This window comes from Trachymyrmex septentrionalis, unplaced genomic scaffold, assembly GCF_001594115.1.
Source record: "Trachymyrmex septentrionalis isolate Tsep2-gDNA-1 unplaced genomic scaffold, Tsep1.0 scaffold53, whole genome shotgun sequence".
NCBI lineage: Eukaryota > Metazoa > Arthropoda > Insecta > Hymenoptera > Formicidae > Trachymyrmex > Trachymyrmex septentrionalis.
The window spans coordinates 52,712-68,973 of NW_017305705.1; the positions used below are offsets into that span (position 1 = coordinate 52,712).

The 16,262-nt window shown below is 23.9% G+C and overlaps 1 protein-coding gene across 3 annotated transcripts in view; it reads left to right on the forward strand.

The window, feature by feature from the left end:
- Positions 1-14,875, forward strand: part of LOC108752030 (long-chain-fatty-acid--CoA ligase ACSBG2-like) — a 21,972-nt gene extending 7,097 nt beyond the window's left edge. For 2 of the 3 annotated variants that reach the window (XM_018492615.1, XM_018492614.1), the window contains exons 2-13: positions 8,848-8,912; positions 9,952-10,003; positions 10,342-10,549; positions 10,802-10,936; positions 11,117-11,312; positions 11,390-11,491; positions 11,587-11,733; positions 12,618-13,093; positions 13,188-13,402; positions 13,974-14,125; positions 14,197-14,322; positions 14,637-14,875. In XM_018492615.1, the coding sequence (XP_018348117.1) occupies positions 8,853-8,912; positions 9,952-10,003; positions 10,342-10,549; positions 10,802-10,936; positions 11,117-11,312; positions 11,390-11,491; positions 11,587-11,733; positions 12,618-13,093; positions 13,188-13,402; positions 13,974-14,125; positions 14,197-14,322; positions 14,637-14,831 (2,064 nt within the window). In that variant the 5' untranslated portion in view covers positions 8,848-8,852 and the 3' untranslated portion in view covers positions 14,832-14,875. Of the gene's footprint in view, positions 1-7,630; positions 7,694-8,847; positions 8,913-9,951; positions 10,004-10,341; positions 10,550-10,801; positions 10,937-11,116; positions 11,313-11,389; positions 11,492-11,586; positions 11,734-12,617; positions 13,094-13,187; positions 13,403-13,973; positions 14,126-14,196; positions 14,323-14,636 lie in introns of those variants that run through there. The other variant, XM_018492613.1, reaches the window with a different exon arrangement.
- The last annotated feature ends 1,387 nt before the right edge of the window (positions 14,876-16,262 follow it).

Consider the following 16,262-nt stretch of genomic DNA (forward strand, 5'->3'; position numbering starts at 1 on the left):
AAGCAATAAATAATGTAGCTAAATAAGCATAATAAATTATTAATACGCATTACATAAAATATATTTGGTAATATAAAATAATAAAATAGCTAATATAATAATTTATAAAATATATTTAATAATTTACGTAAACACATATATACGTAATTAAAATTGCATCTGATTGACAGATGAAGTTTTTTCTACAATTATACATATATTGCATTTTCCAACGTCTAGCAAAGATAAACAATATTTTTATCCTTTTTATTTTCTAACAGTTATCGATAAGTAATTATTTGAAGTAGTTTGAGATATTTTACAGTGATTGCAGAAATTTTTTGCTGAGTAGTCGATCAGCATATCCAGTAAACTTGTACGACAAACAAAATTGATTCAAGAATTTATACTAGATGCAATTGGTAATTAGTTTCAAATTCTAAGAATTAATTTTTAATTAACATATATATTAATTACTCTCTTTCAGTAACAAATTGATAATTATTAGATTTTTGTAAAAAAATTACAATTTCGTTTCGTTCAATGTATAATCCATATTTTTAACAATATTAAGTGAAAAATTGACCGATAAGATTAAACATACATAAATGAAAAATACAATATTCACCGAAGGCGGTTTTTCATGCTTAATAATATTTTATAATAATATTTTCCTAAACATATTTTTAATAACTTATTCTGTATTATTTTCTAATTTACATTTAATTAGCAACATTATTGTGCAACACTAATCATATAGCCCTAATAAAAAACTGAATCAAAAAGTCCTCTACCATTTTGCAATTTTCGCAATAGTTAACGAGATATTAATTTCTAAAGGTTGCCGAATAAACGAATAAAATCGATATATAAGACAATTTTGAGATATTTTTCAGTGTTCTTTGTGAAACATTTTGAAGATGTTTCTTAAAGAGTTCTTAAAAGTTGTCTTATATGTCAATTTTAGACATTTTACTCAGTGGGTAACTAAAAAAAATATTGCGAAAATTGCAAAATGATAGAAGACTTTTCGATTCAGTTTTTTATTAGCAATAGCACTATATTAGAGGCGTTATTTCAGAAATATCCGTATAAAATTAAATATAAATTTATTAAATATTAAAAACGGTTTTTTGTAGATTAATAAAAACTTTTTTTTACCTCCATGCACTGAAAAAACTGTTGTTAACTTGACTAAATGGGTTTAGTTTGTAATGATTATTAAGTTCAAATATTCATGTTCTTAAATTAATAAAATCTTATAATTATATATGTTACTTGTTTGAATTAACAAATATTTGCTTGACATCCCGATATATTATTATAAATCAGCTATTTTTTTGAAACAGCAACTTTTTTTTCTCAGTGTGCATGTTTAAAAAAAGTTGAAACAGCAACTTTTTTTCTCAGTGTGCACATTTTTGTTAATTATATTTTTATTATATACATATATTAAATATTACATTTGCATCTTATATATATATATATATTTAATTTCTAGTGATGAAATGTGAGAAGCAATGGCTTTAAAATAATTTATGAATTATCTTGATAATTATTAATTACTATATATCTATAGTCGCTACGGAAGGATAACTATATTTAGCTCATTTCTATAATAATATATTAGTATGCACAAATGATTAATTTGAAACTAAATAATTATCGTGAATTTAATTGGGCTACAGTTTTTATTATAAGTTTTATACAAATATTTAATATTTATACAGATAGAGACAAAGAATATCTTAATAACATGCTCTTTCATGCCTTCTCATTCCTTCTGATGCTTTCTTCTCACTTCTTCTCACACGTTACAAATAATCATTTAGTCTGTTTAAAATAAAATCAAATTAAAATAGATTTTACTATCTGTCTATACTAGTATAGCAGATAGCATAATTATATTCGATGTAAATACTTAAATCTATATGCTTTACAATTAAAGAAATTTTATTACCAAAAATAAAATATTTTAATATTATAAAAAATATTATCATAGTTAAAGAAATCGGAATGTAACTTTTGAGAAAATTTTCTTGAAATAAAATTTAAAGTTTTTAAAGATAATAATATTATAAGATTTTATTTCAAAATATGTAGAAAATTAAAATGATCTAAAATCTTCAAAATATTTCAAGATTAACCTTAAATTAGTGCACTGCATCGCCACCAAATGTACGCAGCAATGCTATATTTTCTCTTAAATAAAATCTAGACATAAAATAAAAGGTACAACACTATAAGATTTTTATTCGTATTTTAATAAGATAATTTTAAAACAAGCATTCTCTAAATAAATGAAGAAGACTTGTCGTGAAGTGAGACAATTTTATAATTTACAATTATATAAAATTAACAATTAAAGAATCTTAAAATTGTTGACATTTACATTTAACAATTTTTTAATTTCTTCAGGTTTTTTTTAGAATTTTCTTAAGTAAGCTTTAATAAGATTGCTTTAAACAAAAATTTAAAGTACCCAAATTTATTCATATTTTTTCATATTTTTCTCTAAAGTTATTTTTATAGTAGATCTTAAATATTTTTAAAGTTTTCTAAAGTAAACTTTCCGGAGCGAAAAGAAGATATAACAAAATTTTCTGATAATTCTTATATAATTCTCAATCTTTTTTATAATCTCTTGATGCTCCTATATACTTGTATTCTTCTCTCGCAGAAACGCCATATTCCTTCGCATTAATGTTTCACATCGTGCTATAACCGTCACAATCCCGTTATAAGATGTGGCAATTAACTTAAAGCTTTTAAGTAATATTGATCGGTATTACGGTCGATATAACTAAACGACAGTATAAATTATCATTATCATTTCGGACTTGTACATTGCAATTGACATATTTCTTAATGCTGTTAGTATTACGGTTTTAGAATATTTTAAATGTAATATCAAACTGCTCAAGGATACGTATGTCGATAAAAAATCTTTTCATGCATGAATATATACATATATAAATATGTACATATATATACATAAACATATATCAATATTTACGACATATAACATAATTTTATGTAGTATAATTTTATGTAGAATTATATATGAACAATTCTTTCATAAACGTTTCTGCAGACAACAAAGTTTTTTGACATTTTTATTAATATAAATTAGGAATGAATAATTAATAACTATCCGGTATTCGACCTATTCGACTGGTTTTATACAATGCGGCCAGACAGGTTATCTGGCCATTTAGCCAGATTGTAAAAAAGTTTTTCATAATTTGAATAAATATAATTATACTTCTTTAAAATTTAAATTTTCAAAATATTTTATTATACTATATATATATCCGATCAATTTATTTATTTTATTAACGTTTCAATATTAATTAACAAATATAATGTAACATAATTAAAAAATTAAATTAAAATAATTTTTCATGCTTTTATTCTTTGCTTGAACATTACATTTTTATTACATATTATGTTTTAAGTATTTTAAGTATTTTATATTTTTCGTAAGAAATATGAGCATTTCTGCATTATCAGGTAATAATCTATTTCTATATAAATATTAAATCTTTATAGCATACTTATAATGACTTACATAAAAAGAAATTATCTTTTTATTAAAAAAAAAAAACAATTAAATTTTCAATTTTTTAATCTCTTTGTGCTATTTTCGAATAAAATCCGGTTATTCGGTTTATACGATTTTTCGGATAAGATCCATGATATCTAACAAATTATTATCCGTTGTATCGCTAATATAAATGAAAGAAATAAACTTATACAAGTTGCGTTTATCGTAACTGTTTAGGGACTGAAGATTTAAAAAAACGGTCGAAGTACTCATCTTACAAACATGATTTAATTTAATGTTTCAAAACGAATAATATACATATTAATATATCTTACAAATCTTCAAAATATATGATATATAATATATCTTACAATTTTTGTTGCAAATCAACTTTTAAAAATATATTACTGTAATATTTTTTTAAATTAATGGAAAGCATAGGAACTCTTGAAAAAATTTCTCTGAGAAAATCTTAAAAAAAAACTGATTTATTTATTGTAGATAAAACTGGAGAAAAAACCTGATAAATATGGAAGATAAATTTGGAAGAACTTAAAGAAATTAAAAAAACTTAAAAAGTATGAAAAATAAATATCAACAATTTTCAAGTTTTTTTTTTAATAATTGTAGAATCATAAATTTGTTTAAATTTCAAGACAAGCTTCTCTTTAAATTATAAGGAAGCTCGCCATTAAATATTATTGTTTCATATGAACACACATGAAAAATCTCATTATTCTGTGGTTTTTATTCTATCTTGCATGAATTATTTACGAGAAGATGCAGCATCCATCTAGTGGTGATGTCGCGTACTGTTCGAGTAAACTTTATGTTATTCAGATACAATGGAAATAATAGAACCTTCAATTCTTCTAAAACTTTTTTTTAAAGTTAGCCTTGAAATATTTTAAAAGTCTTACATTACTTTTGATTAACCTTTTACACTTTAATTTAAATAATTTTAATTATCTCAAAACATTTTAATAAACTCTTATTTTTAAAAATCTTAACTTTATTTAAATTTTTCCAGGAGAAGAATGCATGCTAGAATTTCGCAAATCATAGTGTACTGCTTCTTACATAAGTATACTTAAGTATACTTCTTATCATCTAATGCTAAGTTGCAAAACTCAGTATTAAGACGCGTACATGTGAGGCGTACACTAAGCGATTGCACGCATTTCCTCTAATTTTGCATAAATTATAATATATCTGAATCATTGTTTATATAACGTTTTCAATACAATTTTTTTAGTATCTATAGATTGATTCTTTAGATATAATATATTATCATATACACATCTGGTATATTGGTATATTTCACATGGCAGCAATACAGTACACACAATAATTTTATTATACAAAGTCTAGAATCATGTCTAGAGTCATGTGTTGATACGATAAACTTTAATAAACTAGCATCTTTTTTATGTGTTGTAATATATTTATTAATAACTTTCTTTAATTATAATGATCCAAAGATAAATTTTCACAAACGAATGAAAAGAGCTTTATTTGATCAGAGCTGGATCTTAATACCAAATATTATTTCTCTATGAATTTATATACATTGAAGCTGGAATAATAATATCATAATTAAATTAATAATGAATTTAATAATATTAACTTAAAAAGTTTTATTATATATTAATAATATTAAATTAAAAAAATTAAAAATAATATTAAGTTAAAAATTATTATTAAAAAATTCTATTTTTTTCACTCTTTACACGTTCATATCATATTTTATAGAAAGATAAAAATGGAATACTTAAAAATAAAACGCAATAACACACAAAGTTCAGTATAATATTAGATTCGAGAAGATATAGAAATTTTGCTTGAAGTTTGATTGACGTATATTCATCTGTTAATATGCTGCTTGCAGATTCAGCCTTCCTATCTTTACAGTTTAATATTTAAAATTTTATTTTTAATGCTATAAATTCTTTTTCTGTTAACCTATTTTCAATTATATTGATTTATCTTATCATATTTTAATTATGTATTTAATGATACATTATAAAATTTTTCTCTTTTCTAATCCCATATAAGATTGTTTATATAAGCAGAAACAAAAACAAATTATAATGTTATTATATTAAACAGTTTTATTTATTATTTATTAAAAATTTGTTCTTGACATACATTTCAAAAATTTCACATGCATAAATATTCAATATTTGTTCATAAGAGAGTGTATGGTGAATATTTAGAACAGTGAATTAAAATCTTTTCAGTAAAATTTATTGCAAAGCTAGAACAGTAAATTAAAATCTTTTTGGTAAAAATTATTGCATAGTTCGACATATTATACAATTACATGATTGTTGAGAATTTTAAATAAATATTTGTTTACTTTTTCCTTACGTCTTTTGTTACCTCACTAATTTTTGAAAACTTTATTCAACTTATTTTAAATATATACAACAGATACACACATATAGTTTTCCATGTAAGATTATAGTAAAAATATGTTTGAATCTTATAAATATGTATACTTAAATAATATTTAAATTACTTTAAGAAACTGCGTTTAATTCGTTGATGTTATTATTCATTTATTCTCGTATTTAAACTATCTATTATCGTAATTTGCAGTTATTACAATTCCAAAATATATATATATCAAGTTACAAAGTACATGTCAAGCAATAATTGAATGAATAGCGCTCTTGTGAATACCTTATATAATAATATGACATTTGTTTCTCGAAAACTGAATGTCATGTAATGAATAAGAATCCGGCGTTTGAATGCAATAGGATTAAATATTATAATGAATAAATAATGCTGTACATATCATATAGTAATATCTGTGATTTAATATATAATGCATATTGTTAAAATTGCTACAATTTTATAAAATTTAGCAATTGTTAAAAATTTCTAAATTTGTACAAATAAAGGAATTGTTTAATATTGTAACACAATTAGCATAGTACTAATTTCACACTAATGCTAATACGAGTATATATGTATGATGTACGCATAAATTAACTGTAACTAGTGTACATAAAACAATTCAACTAAAAACAAAATAAACAATAGTCGATAAAATCATTGATTATATATTATATTGAAATAATAGAAGAAATACATATTCGTAATTTATTTGTGTTTATAAAGAAAAGTTATACATTTTTTTATAAAAAAAATACTACTCTTCTTCTGTTTAATATATTCTCCATTTTTCTTTTCTATTTTTGAAGTTTTATGCAGTTTTATAAGCAGCAACAGGTTTTATTATCTGCAGTCGCATAATTGCTTCTTTACTCGGTATGTAGATTTACAAACTTCTCTTTTTAACATAAAGCATGATAATTTAACATTTTTTTATGCAAAAATATATGTGGATAAAATATTTATTTTTCTATTTATTCAATTATAGAATAAATCAGAAACGGAAAATGCTGCAAATGGAAAATACAGTTACATCGCAAATATAAACATGAGTCATCAATTGTGCTAACTTCATGCAATTTAGTATTTTTATAACTGTTTGCATGATATTCGCAATTTCTTTTTTTCAACCGCCGAATGATTTTTTGCGCTTATGAAAAATATTGATTTCTTCATAGGGCAAGATTTCTGTCATTACATGTAACATTGTGACATCGATCCTTACAATCAGACTAACGATTAAGATTGCAAGTTTGCGTAACACGTCTTCTACTATTAATATGGGTGTACTTTGAACGTTTATGACAAAAATAAAGCAATCACATATCGTACGATGTCAATAATCTCATATTTTTATGAATCTCCTCTACATCAATGTATCGAATGGGAAGAAAAACATTCTAAATGTTTGCAAATTAATAAAGAGATAATAAATTAAAATTCTAAAATTCTTCAAAGGCGACGTCAAAATCTGTAACACAATTACCAATGCTAGTTTGTTTGACTTTTAATTTATTATTTTAATTTTTAATTTATGTTAACTAAAAGCACTATATTATAATTTTAAGAATCCAAAATGATATAATTTGTATAAAAATAACTAATTACTAAATATGAATTTATTCAAATAAACGAGAAAGACTATCTTTGATTAAAACTTGTTAGTGCTTAAATTTATTTTAATATATTTTAAATTTTCAGATATAATATTTAGATGTAAAAATATAATTGAAAGTGAATCCATTTTTAGCTCCGATTAAAAAGGTAATTCAAAATTTATGTTTTGTATTTTATATTTTAATTTTTAACACAATTGAGTCATTTGTGTTTTGCATATTTGTTTATTTGCATATTTTCTTCAAAGAATTAAGAATATCAACTAATTGTTATAACATTTATATACAATTTTTTTAAATACACAATTTTATGAATATTGTCTAAAAATATTAAAGTATATATAAGACTAACTTAATAATTTTTGTATATTTCTTAAAGTAATGAAAATTAATCTAGGAAATGAAACTCCGATAGGAGTAAAGGATCGGAAAATCATCACGTGTACTAAAGATTAAAAATATATATAAAAACTATGCAAGAAAAACATGCGTAATTTAAGCAACTTTCATTTATTTATTTATTTATTTATTAAATGATTATTCTATTGTGCTTGTACATTATCGTTTTAAATAGCGATTTTGGTTATTTCTGCTATTTTGTAAGTCTGCTACTTTGGAATCGACTGTAACGCAAGTATAATTAAGCAATGCACTTTGAACAGTGTAATTAACTTTATTCTTTCATATTACCAATTTTAATTGTATACTATTCATCATTAAATTCATTAGTAAGTATTCTTCATAGTTTCGGTATTTATTTACTTTAATTGTGTATAACCGCAACATAATAGTATTAATCTGATTGTATTATAAATGACTCTTTACGTAAACTAGGATGTCGAAATATTATACTTTTGACACAATTTCATTGCTTTACAACTTGCAAAATATATCAAAAATTTTTTTAAATACTCAAGCTTTTATTTTCTATTCATTCATCTTCATTTTCTATTCATCTATTATCCAAACGTGTTAAATCTTAAAATTTAATAATATGCTCATAAATAAATGCAATATCGTAACTTATTATTAGATTTTCATATAATTAGATATAATGTAATTTTGTTCTTGTTTCATTTACCATTTCCATTTGCTTTTTTTGTTAATCATTGCATACCAATTTGTTATTACGCATATATGTATCAAAGCATTAAATTAAAATAAGTTTGAATTATAGCCGATTTTCTGACAAAAATTAAGATATTAACAAAATTATATAAATAACAGAAGTTCGTTTCATTATAAATTTAATAGTAAACGTTTTTTGTCTGATTACTTTGTTATTATTTATTATTATTTCAGATACAATGTCCGTACATCAGATCATACAGTCATACGGAATAAATGAATTTACACGAGATGATAAGGTACAATATTTATACAAAAAAAACATTTCATTGATTGAATCGTCATGGCATTCATTATTAAAATTAATGGACGTATAAGAAACGCAATAGATGAAATCTTAATTGAACCACATAATGAAGATATAATTGTAAAAAAATCTGATAAATTTATTGGAGTTACTACTGGCGACAGTTTCTTTGAACGCGTTTCTTTGAACGAATTTGGTTCAATTAATTACATGATTCAATTAAGATTTCATCTATCGCGTTTTTTATATGCGTCCATTAATTTTATCAAGCGCTAATACTACTAGTATGTAGTAAATAATAATTTCGTTAAATAAATAAATGTCAACAATCATCATTTTTTTCTATGATTGAGTATCATTTCTGTTTTTGTCATTTATAATACGTTAGCTTTATATATCATATGTATATATAGCACAGAAATGTTTATTTTGCGTACTGCATGCAATACATATCTATTGTATAATATAATTGTATAATTAAATTTGGCAATTATTACCACACACGCACATTTAACAACATCCTACAATTTTAATTAAAATGATTATACAGGTTTTTCCTAATATATTGTAATACAATTAGAAATTTTCTTTTGAGATTGTGCGTTAATAAAAGAATTTGATTCATCGTATCACAGTAGCATTATAAATCACACAGATAATACAGATGTTTGGAATTGCAAAAAATTCCAACAATAATTTAAAGTTAGAATATAAATTATTTAATACAAATTTTTTGCTACCTATATGTTAAGTTATTCATTAGGTGATTTTAGTTTCTTATAATCTTGTATGCGTTAATGATGGTCATTCACATACAAGCAAGAAAAAGGATTTCTCAGTAATTAAAAAATTTAATATGTATATTAATTTTTTAATAATTCCTGCAAAAATTATATTTTCTGCTTAGTAACGTGGATGACTATTATTAACATATAATGTAAGCAACGCTATGCTTTAAAAACTCACTTAAAATTTATGTTATAGTATTTTAATATTTAAAATACACAAACCGAGTGAAAAACTTGTTGCAGGAAATGAATCAATCGATCAGATATGCATCAGCTAGTGAAACTGGTCTTGATGGTAATTCCATTATAATATTTTTATATAATAAAATTTCTTTAATAGTAATTATTCTAATTTAATTCTCTTATCTTATTAAATCTATCAATCTCCTTTTACAATTTATTGTCAGTTACAATGTTAAATCATTACTTCTAAGTACTTATCTTATTTTACTTTATTGTAGAAAATTATTTATATGTTCTACCCCCACAGCAAAATATGCATTTTTTTCTATTAAACAATTTAGTTTTGTAAATTGTTATTTTGTTTAACAATGTTTAACATTGTTAAAATTTCTTTAAATTATCACTTTATTTAAATAAGAAAGTAAAATATTTATGTTTACATATTTTTAGGACCTGATCAGGTGCTACCTGCGGACGTAGATATTACATGTAACGTCGACGGCAAAGTACGAATAAAATTAGATAGCAATGGACTTAATTCATATATGCCCATATCAATTCCTGGAGTTTTAACTAGAACAGCAAAGCTTTATCCTGACCATATAGCGTTGGTGTCTACACCTGATGCCAACGGCAAAAGAACCACATATACCTTCCAGTGCGTAAAAAAAAAATATAATAAGACTTTTATTTTTCTTTATTATCACAATAAATAATATATGTATGATAAAATATATAAGACTAGTTTCTTTATTTATGATTTTGTAAAAATATTATTTTGTACAAACTCTTTGTTCTCTCTTCTTTTCGGTCTGGTTGATAAGTAGTTTTAATGTTATTAGTTTAGCAACTAAATTTATTATTGTTAGATACAATCAACTTTATACAATTTTGTTAATTTATGTTATAGAGAATACGAGTCTACTGTAAGAACTGTCGCAAAAGCATTTCTGAAGTTGGGTTTAGAGCGATATCATAGCGTTTGCATAATGGGGTTCAACAGTCCAGAATGGTTCATTACCGAACTTGCGACTATATATGCTGGGTAAAAAAGCTTAATCGTTTTATGTTTAAATAAGCATCACATATAATTTACGCGTACTTTTACACAATTCATAATTTACTTATACAGCGCTGTAATAATAAAAAAAGATATAACGTTTTTCAACAACGTATATTTTTATTTTTCCGATTTTTAGATAAATAGATCATCGTTCTTTTTTAGTGGATTGGCTACAGGAATTTATACCACAAATTCTCCAGAGGCGTGCCAATATTGTGCTGAATACAGCAGGGCAAATATAATAGTCGTTGAAGATGAGAAACAATTGCAAAAAATCTTGCAAATAAAACACAATTTGTCTTACTTGAAAGCAATTGTTCAATATAATGGCAAATCTATCGAAAAGAATATTTTGAGTGTAAATTTATTACTATACTTATCTAACATCTTTTTATTTAGTATACACAACTTATTTTATTACTTATTATTTGTCAGTGGGACGATTTATTGAACATAGGTAAAACAGAATCGGAGGATAAATTATCATATGTATTAAAGACGATTGGAGTAAATGAATGTTGCACTTTAGTGTATACGGTATGTTAAATTTATCACAATTAAACATCATAATTTATCACAATTAATCTGCTATAATATTTAATGTATTATTTCCTTATTTGCAATTTTTCCAGTCAGGAACAGTTGGCAATCCAAAAGCTGTAATGTTAAATCATGATAATATGTTACACGGCATGCGGGCAATAATATCAATGTTACAAATAAAAGAAAAATCAGAAGTTATAGTTAGCTACTTGCCATTATCTCATGTTGCAGCACAGGTAGATGTTTCAAATAAGATAATATATTTTATTTAGATGTTTTCAGGCCCATTTTCACAATATGTGATTACTTAAAAATTGCCATGAGATTCATTAATAAAATTCATTCAAGAATTCCTTGATAATCTTCAACCTTTATTAATCATATATTGTGTAAACAGGGCTTATAAGTAGTAATATTTTAGTAATATTACTACAGGATTGAAAAAGTTACTTTCTAAACATAGCTAGTTACTTAGAAAGTAGATATTTCATATATAATACAATACATTATATATGTTTATACTTATATATTATTATACATATGTTTTTGTATAAAAATTTGTTTATAAAATGTCAAAGATAAATGTATATTTCAATTACAAAAATCACAAATTGTTTACTGACATCAACACTTCATTTTGGTCAATCAATATGTTGAGAAATATAAATTAAAAATATAAAAAGTAACTGCATAGAATTAACTGTTAAATAAGTTAAATAAGTTAAATTAGTTACAAAAAAAATGTAACTTATGTTAAATTACAATTATAGATTTAAAAAGTTCTAAAATAAATGTGTACAGCCAATTTTAAAAAAGAGAAGTATTATTTTTTACCATGTTGTAATTGACTACAACTATTATAGAGCTTGATTAAATTTGTCAATTAGTGACATTGAATGCCACTTCAAAAAAAGCTATTTGGTACATTTTTAATAACAAAAATAAAGCTAATGATAGTTATTTTAATAACAAAAATAAAGTTAATGATAGTTATTTTTCTAATGAATAACGAGTAACTACAACGAGTTATTTTTTTTTTAAAGTAACTTTCCCAAACCATCTAAATGTCTATTGCAATAGAAAAAAAAAAGATTTATAATCATGTTTTTATTAATTTTAGTTAGTTGACATCATAGCAAACATTACGTTAGCGACCACAGTGTACTTTGCAGATCCAAATGCATTAAAGGGTACATTAATAAATACATTACTTGTGGCACAACCGACTATTTTCCTAGGAGTGCCCAGAGTATGGGAAAAGATATATGAAAAAATGCAAGAGAAAGCGCGTAGTAACGGCGTAATAAAAACCTGGATTGCTAAATGGGCAAAAGCACAAAGTCTTCATTATTACACAAATAAAATGAATGGCATAGATTACAAACATTGGGGCTATGTCTGTGCAAAATGGCTTGTTTTCGACAAAGTCAAGGCAGCATTAGGTTTAAACAAATGTCTCATCTTCGTTACCGCAGCAGCACCTTTAAATATCGATATTAAAAAATATTTCTTAAGTTTAGACATACCTGTATTAGAAGTATATGGAATGTCTGAAAGTAGTGGACCTCATACACTAACCGACTTTAAAGAATACAAGTAAATTATCTGCTTTTATTCTTTATATTTTTACAAAGATATTTACCTTTAAAATATATTGTATACAATAAACGATATTTTTATTTATTTATAGTCTGTATGGTGTAGGAAGGCCTTTATCTGGAGTATATACAAAATTAGATAATATAGATGAACATGGTGAGGGAGAGATTTGTATGAGTGGACGACATATATTTATGGGTTATTTAAATGCACCAGAACAAACCGAAGAAGCCAAAGATAAAAATGGCTGGTTACATAGTGGTGATCTTGGCAAATTCGATTCAAAAGGGAATTTGTCTATTACTGGTAAACATATGTTTTTTGTCTATTAACATATGAATTTGATTATTATTAACATATGAATTTGTCTATTAACATTTGACATTATGTAATATTTTCATAAAAATTATTCTGAGAATTTTTATACATATTGGACTAGAAATACTAAGAAATTTTTAGAAATACTAAGAAAAATGTATCTTTTTTCAGAATTTTTGTACATATGAATTTTGAAATATTCTAAGATTTCTGAGATTTCTTTTTATATATATCTTTGACAAGGTTTTATAAAATTTTAACAAAAATTACGAAATAGGAATCTTAGAAATCTAACAATATTTTAAAATTCTCATACATAGAACTCTGAAATAAAGTCTTTCTCAACATTTCTTAAAAATATTCCACTTTGAGTAAAAAATTTAAAAAATTTAAACAAAGTTATAAAATTAAATGAAGATTCTGAAATATTTTTATACAATAATTTTCAAAAAAATTATATCAAAAATTTTGAGTAAAATTTTCATCAGAGTATTGTTAAAAATAATCATATTTATATTATGTCAGCAAGTACGATATATAACATTTTGTATATTTGCAGGTAGAATAAAAGAACTTATAATCACAAGTGGAGGGGAAAATGTGGCACCGTATAATATAGAACAATCGATATTATCTGAATTACCATATTTAAGTAATGTTATGGTAATTGGAGATAAAAGGAAATATTTAACAATCCTTGTCACGCTTAAGGTACAATGCAAGGAAATAAAAGAATATAAATTTAAAACTATAAATATCTAAGTAATACATTTTTTTTTCAGAGTAATATGAATGAAGAAACTGGTGCACCATTAGATACGCTGACGTCAGATGTATTAAAATGGGCACAATCTATTGGTAGTAGTGCCAAAACAGTTACAGAAGTTATAAGCTCTCGTGATGCAGCAGTAAGTCTTCAAAGAGATTCATAACATTATTTAACATTGTGTAATAAAAAAAATATTTATTTTTTAAGCTCGAATCGAGCAAATGAGCGGAAACAAATACGAATAAACTTTTGTAATAATAATTTACTGGTAATGTATTAGTTATTATAAATATTGATATTAAAGTGTATATTATTGACAATATTGAATTAATACTAGGTCAATATTGTGCTATTAGTTATTTTAATGCAAACAACATTGCCAGTATGACAGCATTCGTGTTGTTCATTTGATCTAGAAGTTTAAATATTACAAAATGTTTCTTGTTCTTTTAGATATATGAAGAAATCAATGAGGCAATTAAGAGATCAAATATGCAAGCCATAAGTAATGCTCAAAAAGTACAGAAATTCGAAATTCTTCCTCATGACTTTTCGATTCCAACTGGCGAATTGGGACCCACGTTAAAGCTTAAAAAGAATGTAGTTCAGAAAATGTATGCTGATTTAATAGATAAAATGTATGAATAAACTACCCACGCTACTTAATAAACTCCGACTAACAATAATATTACATCGACGTTATAATTTCATACTTAACATAAATAACAATATAATACAATTAATAGCAATTATATCGTTAAGTTTGAAATTATAACATTGATTATATGTTATTGTTAATTAATATTTATTTGATACTGTCATAATAAGGTACGTGTATTAAAGAATCTTATATCGTTTTTAAATCAGTACCTTAATATGCAAAACATCGAATATTTTAGCGAAATGTTTGATTTTAATGCATGTTTGAGTCAGATGATTAAAGAAAATAAGAAAAATGTTAATAAGTTTTGTCTGTTTTTTAACTAATATTTAATTGAAGTTCCGAGATGTATAAATTATGTATCGTGTTAAATGATTGGATACTTAGCGGAAAATGAGTAGCATATTATTTATCTTAAGAACATATTACAAGAAATCATGATCAAGACAATAATGTTATTACATTTATTAATTAAAGATTATTAAGTAAGACATCAAGACATTCTAAGAATTAACACATTATTAAACAAGATAACAGATAGATATTCATTAAATATAGGTATTTATTTTTATATATGTGTACATGTTATATTGATATTGAAACTTATATTGAAAGTCGTTTATTGCCTTTTTTAAATCAATTTTAAATAAAAATAACTGTTGTGTAATATACTACATTTGATCAGCTTCGTAAGCCACTATGATTTGAAACACGTAAATTTTCTATTCGATGTTAGTAGCTGCCCGAAAAAAAATGTCTCAGCGCTAAGACAAGCGCAATAAAAAATATCAAAGATTTATAAGGTAGAAATAAATTTGATGCATATAACAACAAATATATTATTTTATTAGTCTTTATTATGGATATTCGCAATTATTGCATATTTCTTATTTGCAATGATATCTACAAATTAAAATTCGGATAAATTCTTGTACTTCTTATAAATCATTTTAAATTAAAAATTTATATCATTTTAATTTGATATAATATATTCTATGCAATTACACAAAAAGAAAAAATTAAATTGATTGAGTAAGAAAAACAATAAAAATTAAGTTGTAAAAATTAATAGCGTGCAATTAAACAACATACATTCACAAAAATTCAAAATTATTGAAAATATAACATTTACTATGAGCCTAATGTAATTTAATTTAATCATAACAATAACTTTTATGATACAGTTATTAGAAGAATGAGCTAGTTGGATTTTATTACAGCTAAGACATATTTCGCATTAATAGTAAACCAGTCCCTATATTCTATAACTCGTTATACAGTCGTTATATGTTCATAAACTTTTCTACTATATAAAATATCTGAGCAACTGTCGTTATGAGCAGATAACGATTGCATAACGAGCAGAGAATGAAAGTACTAATTTGTAAGGAAGTTATAAGTTACTTTTTTGATAATTT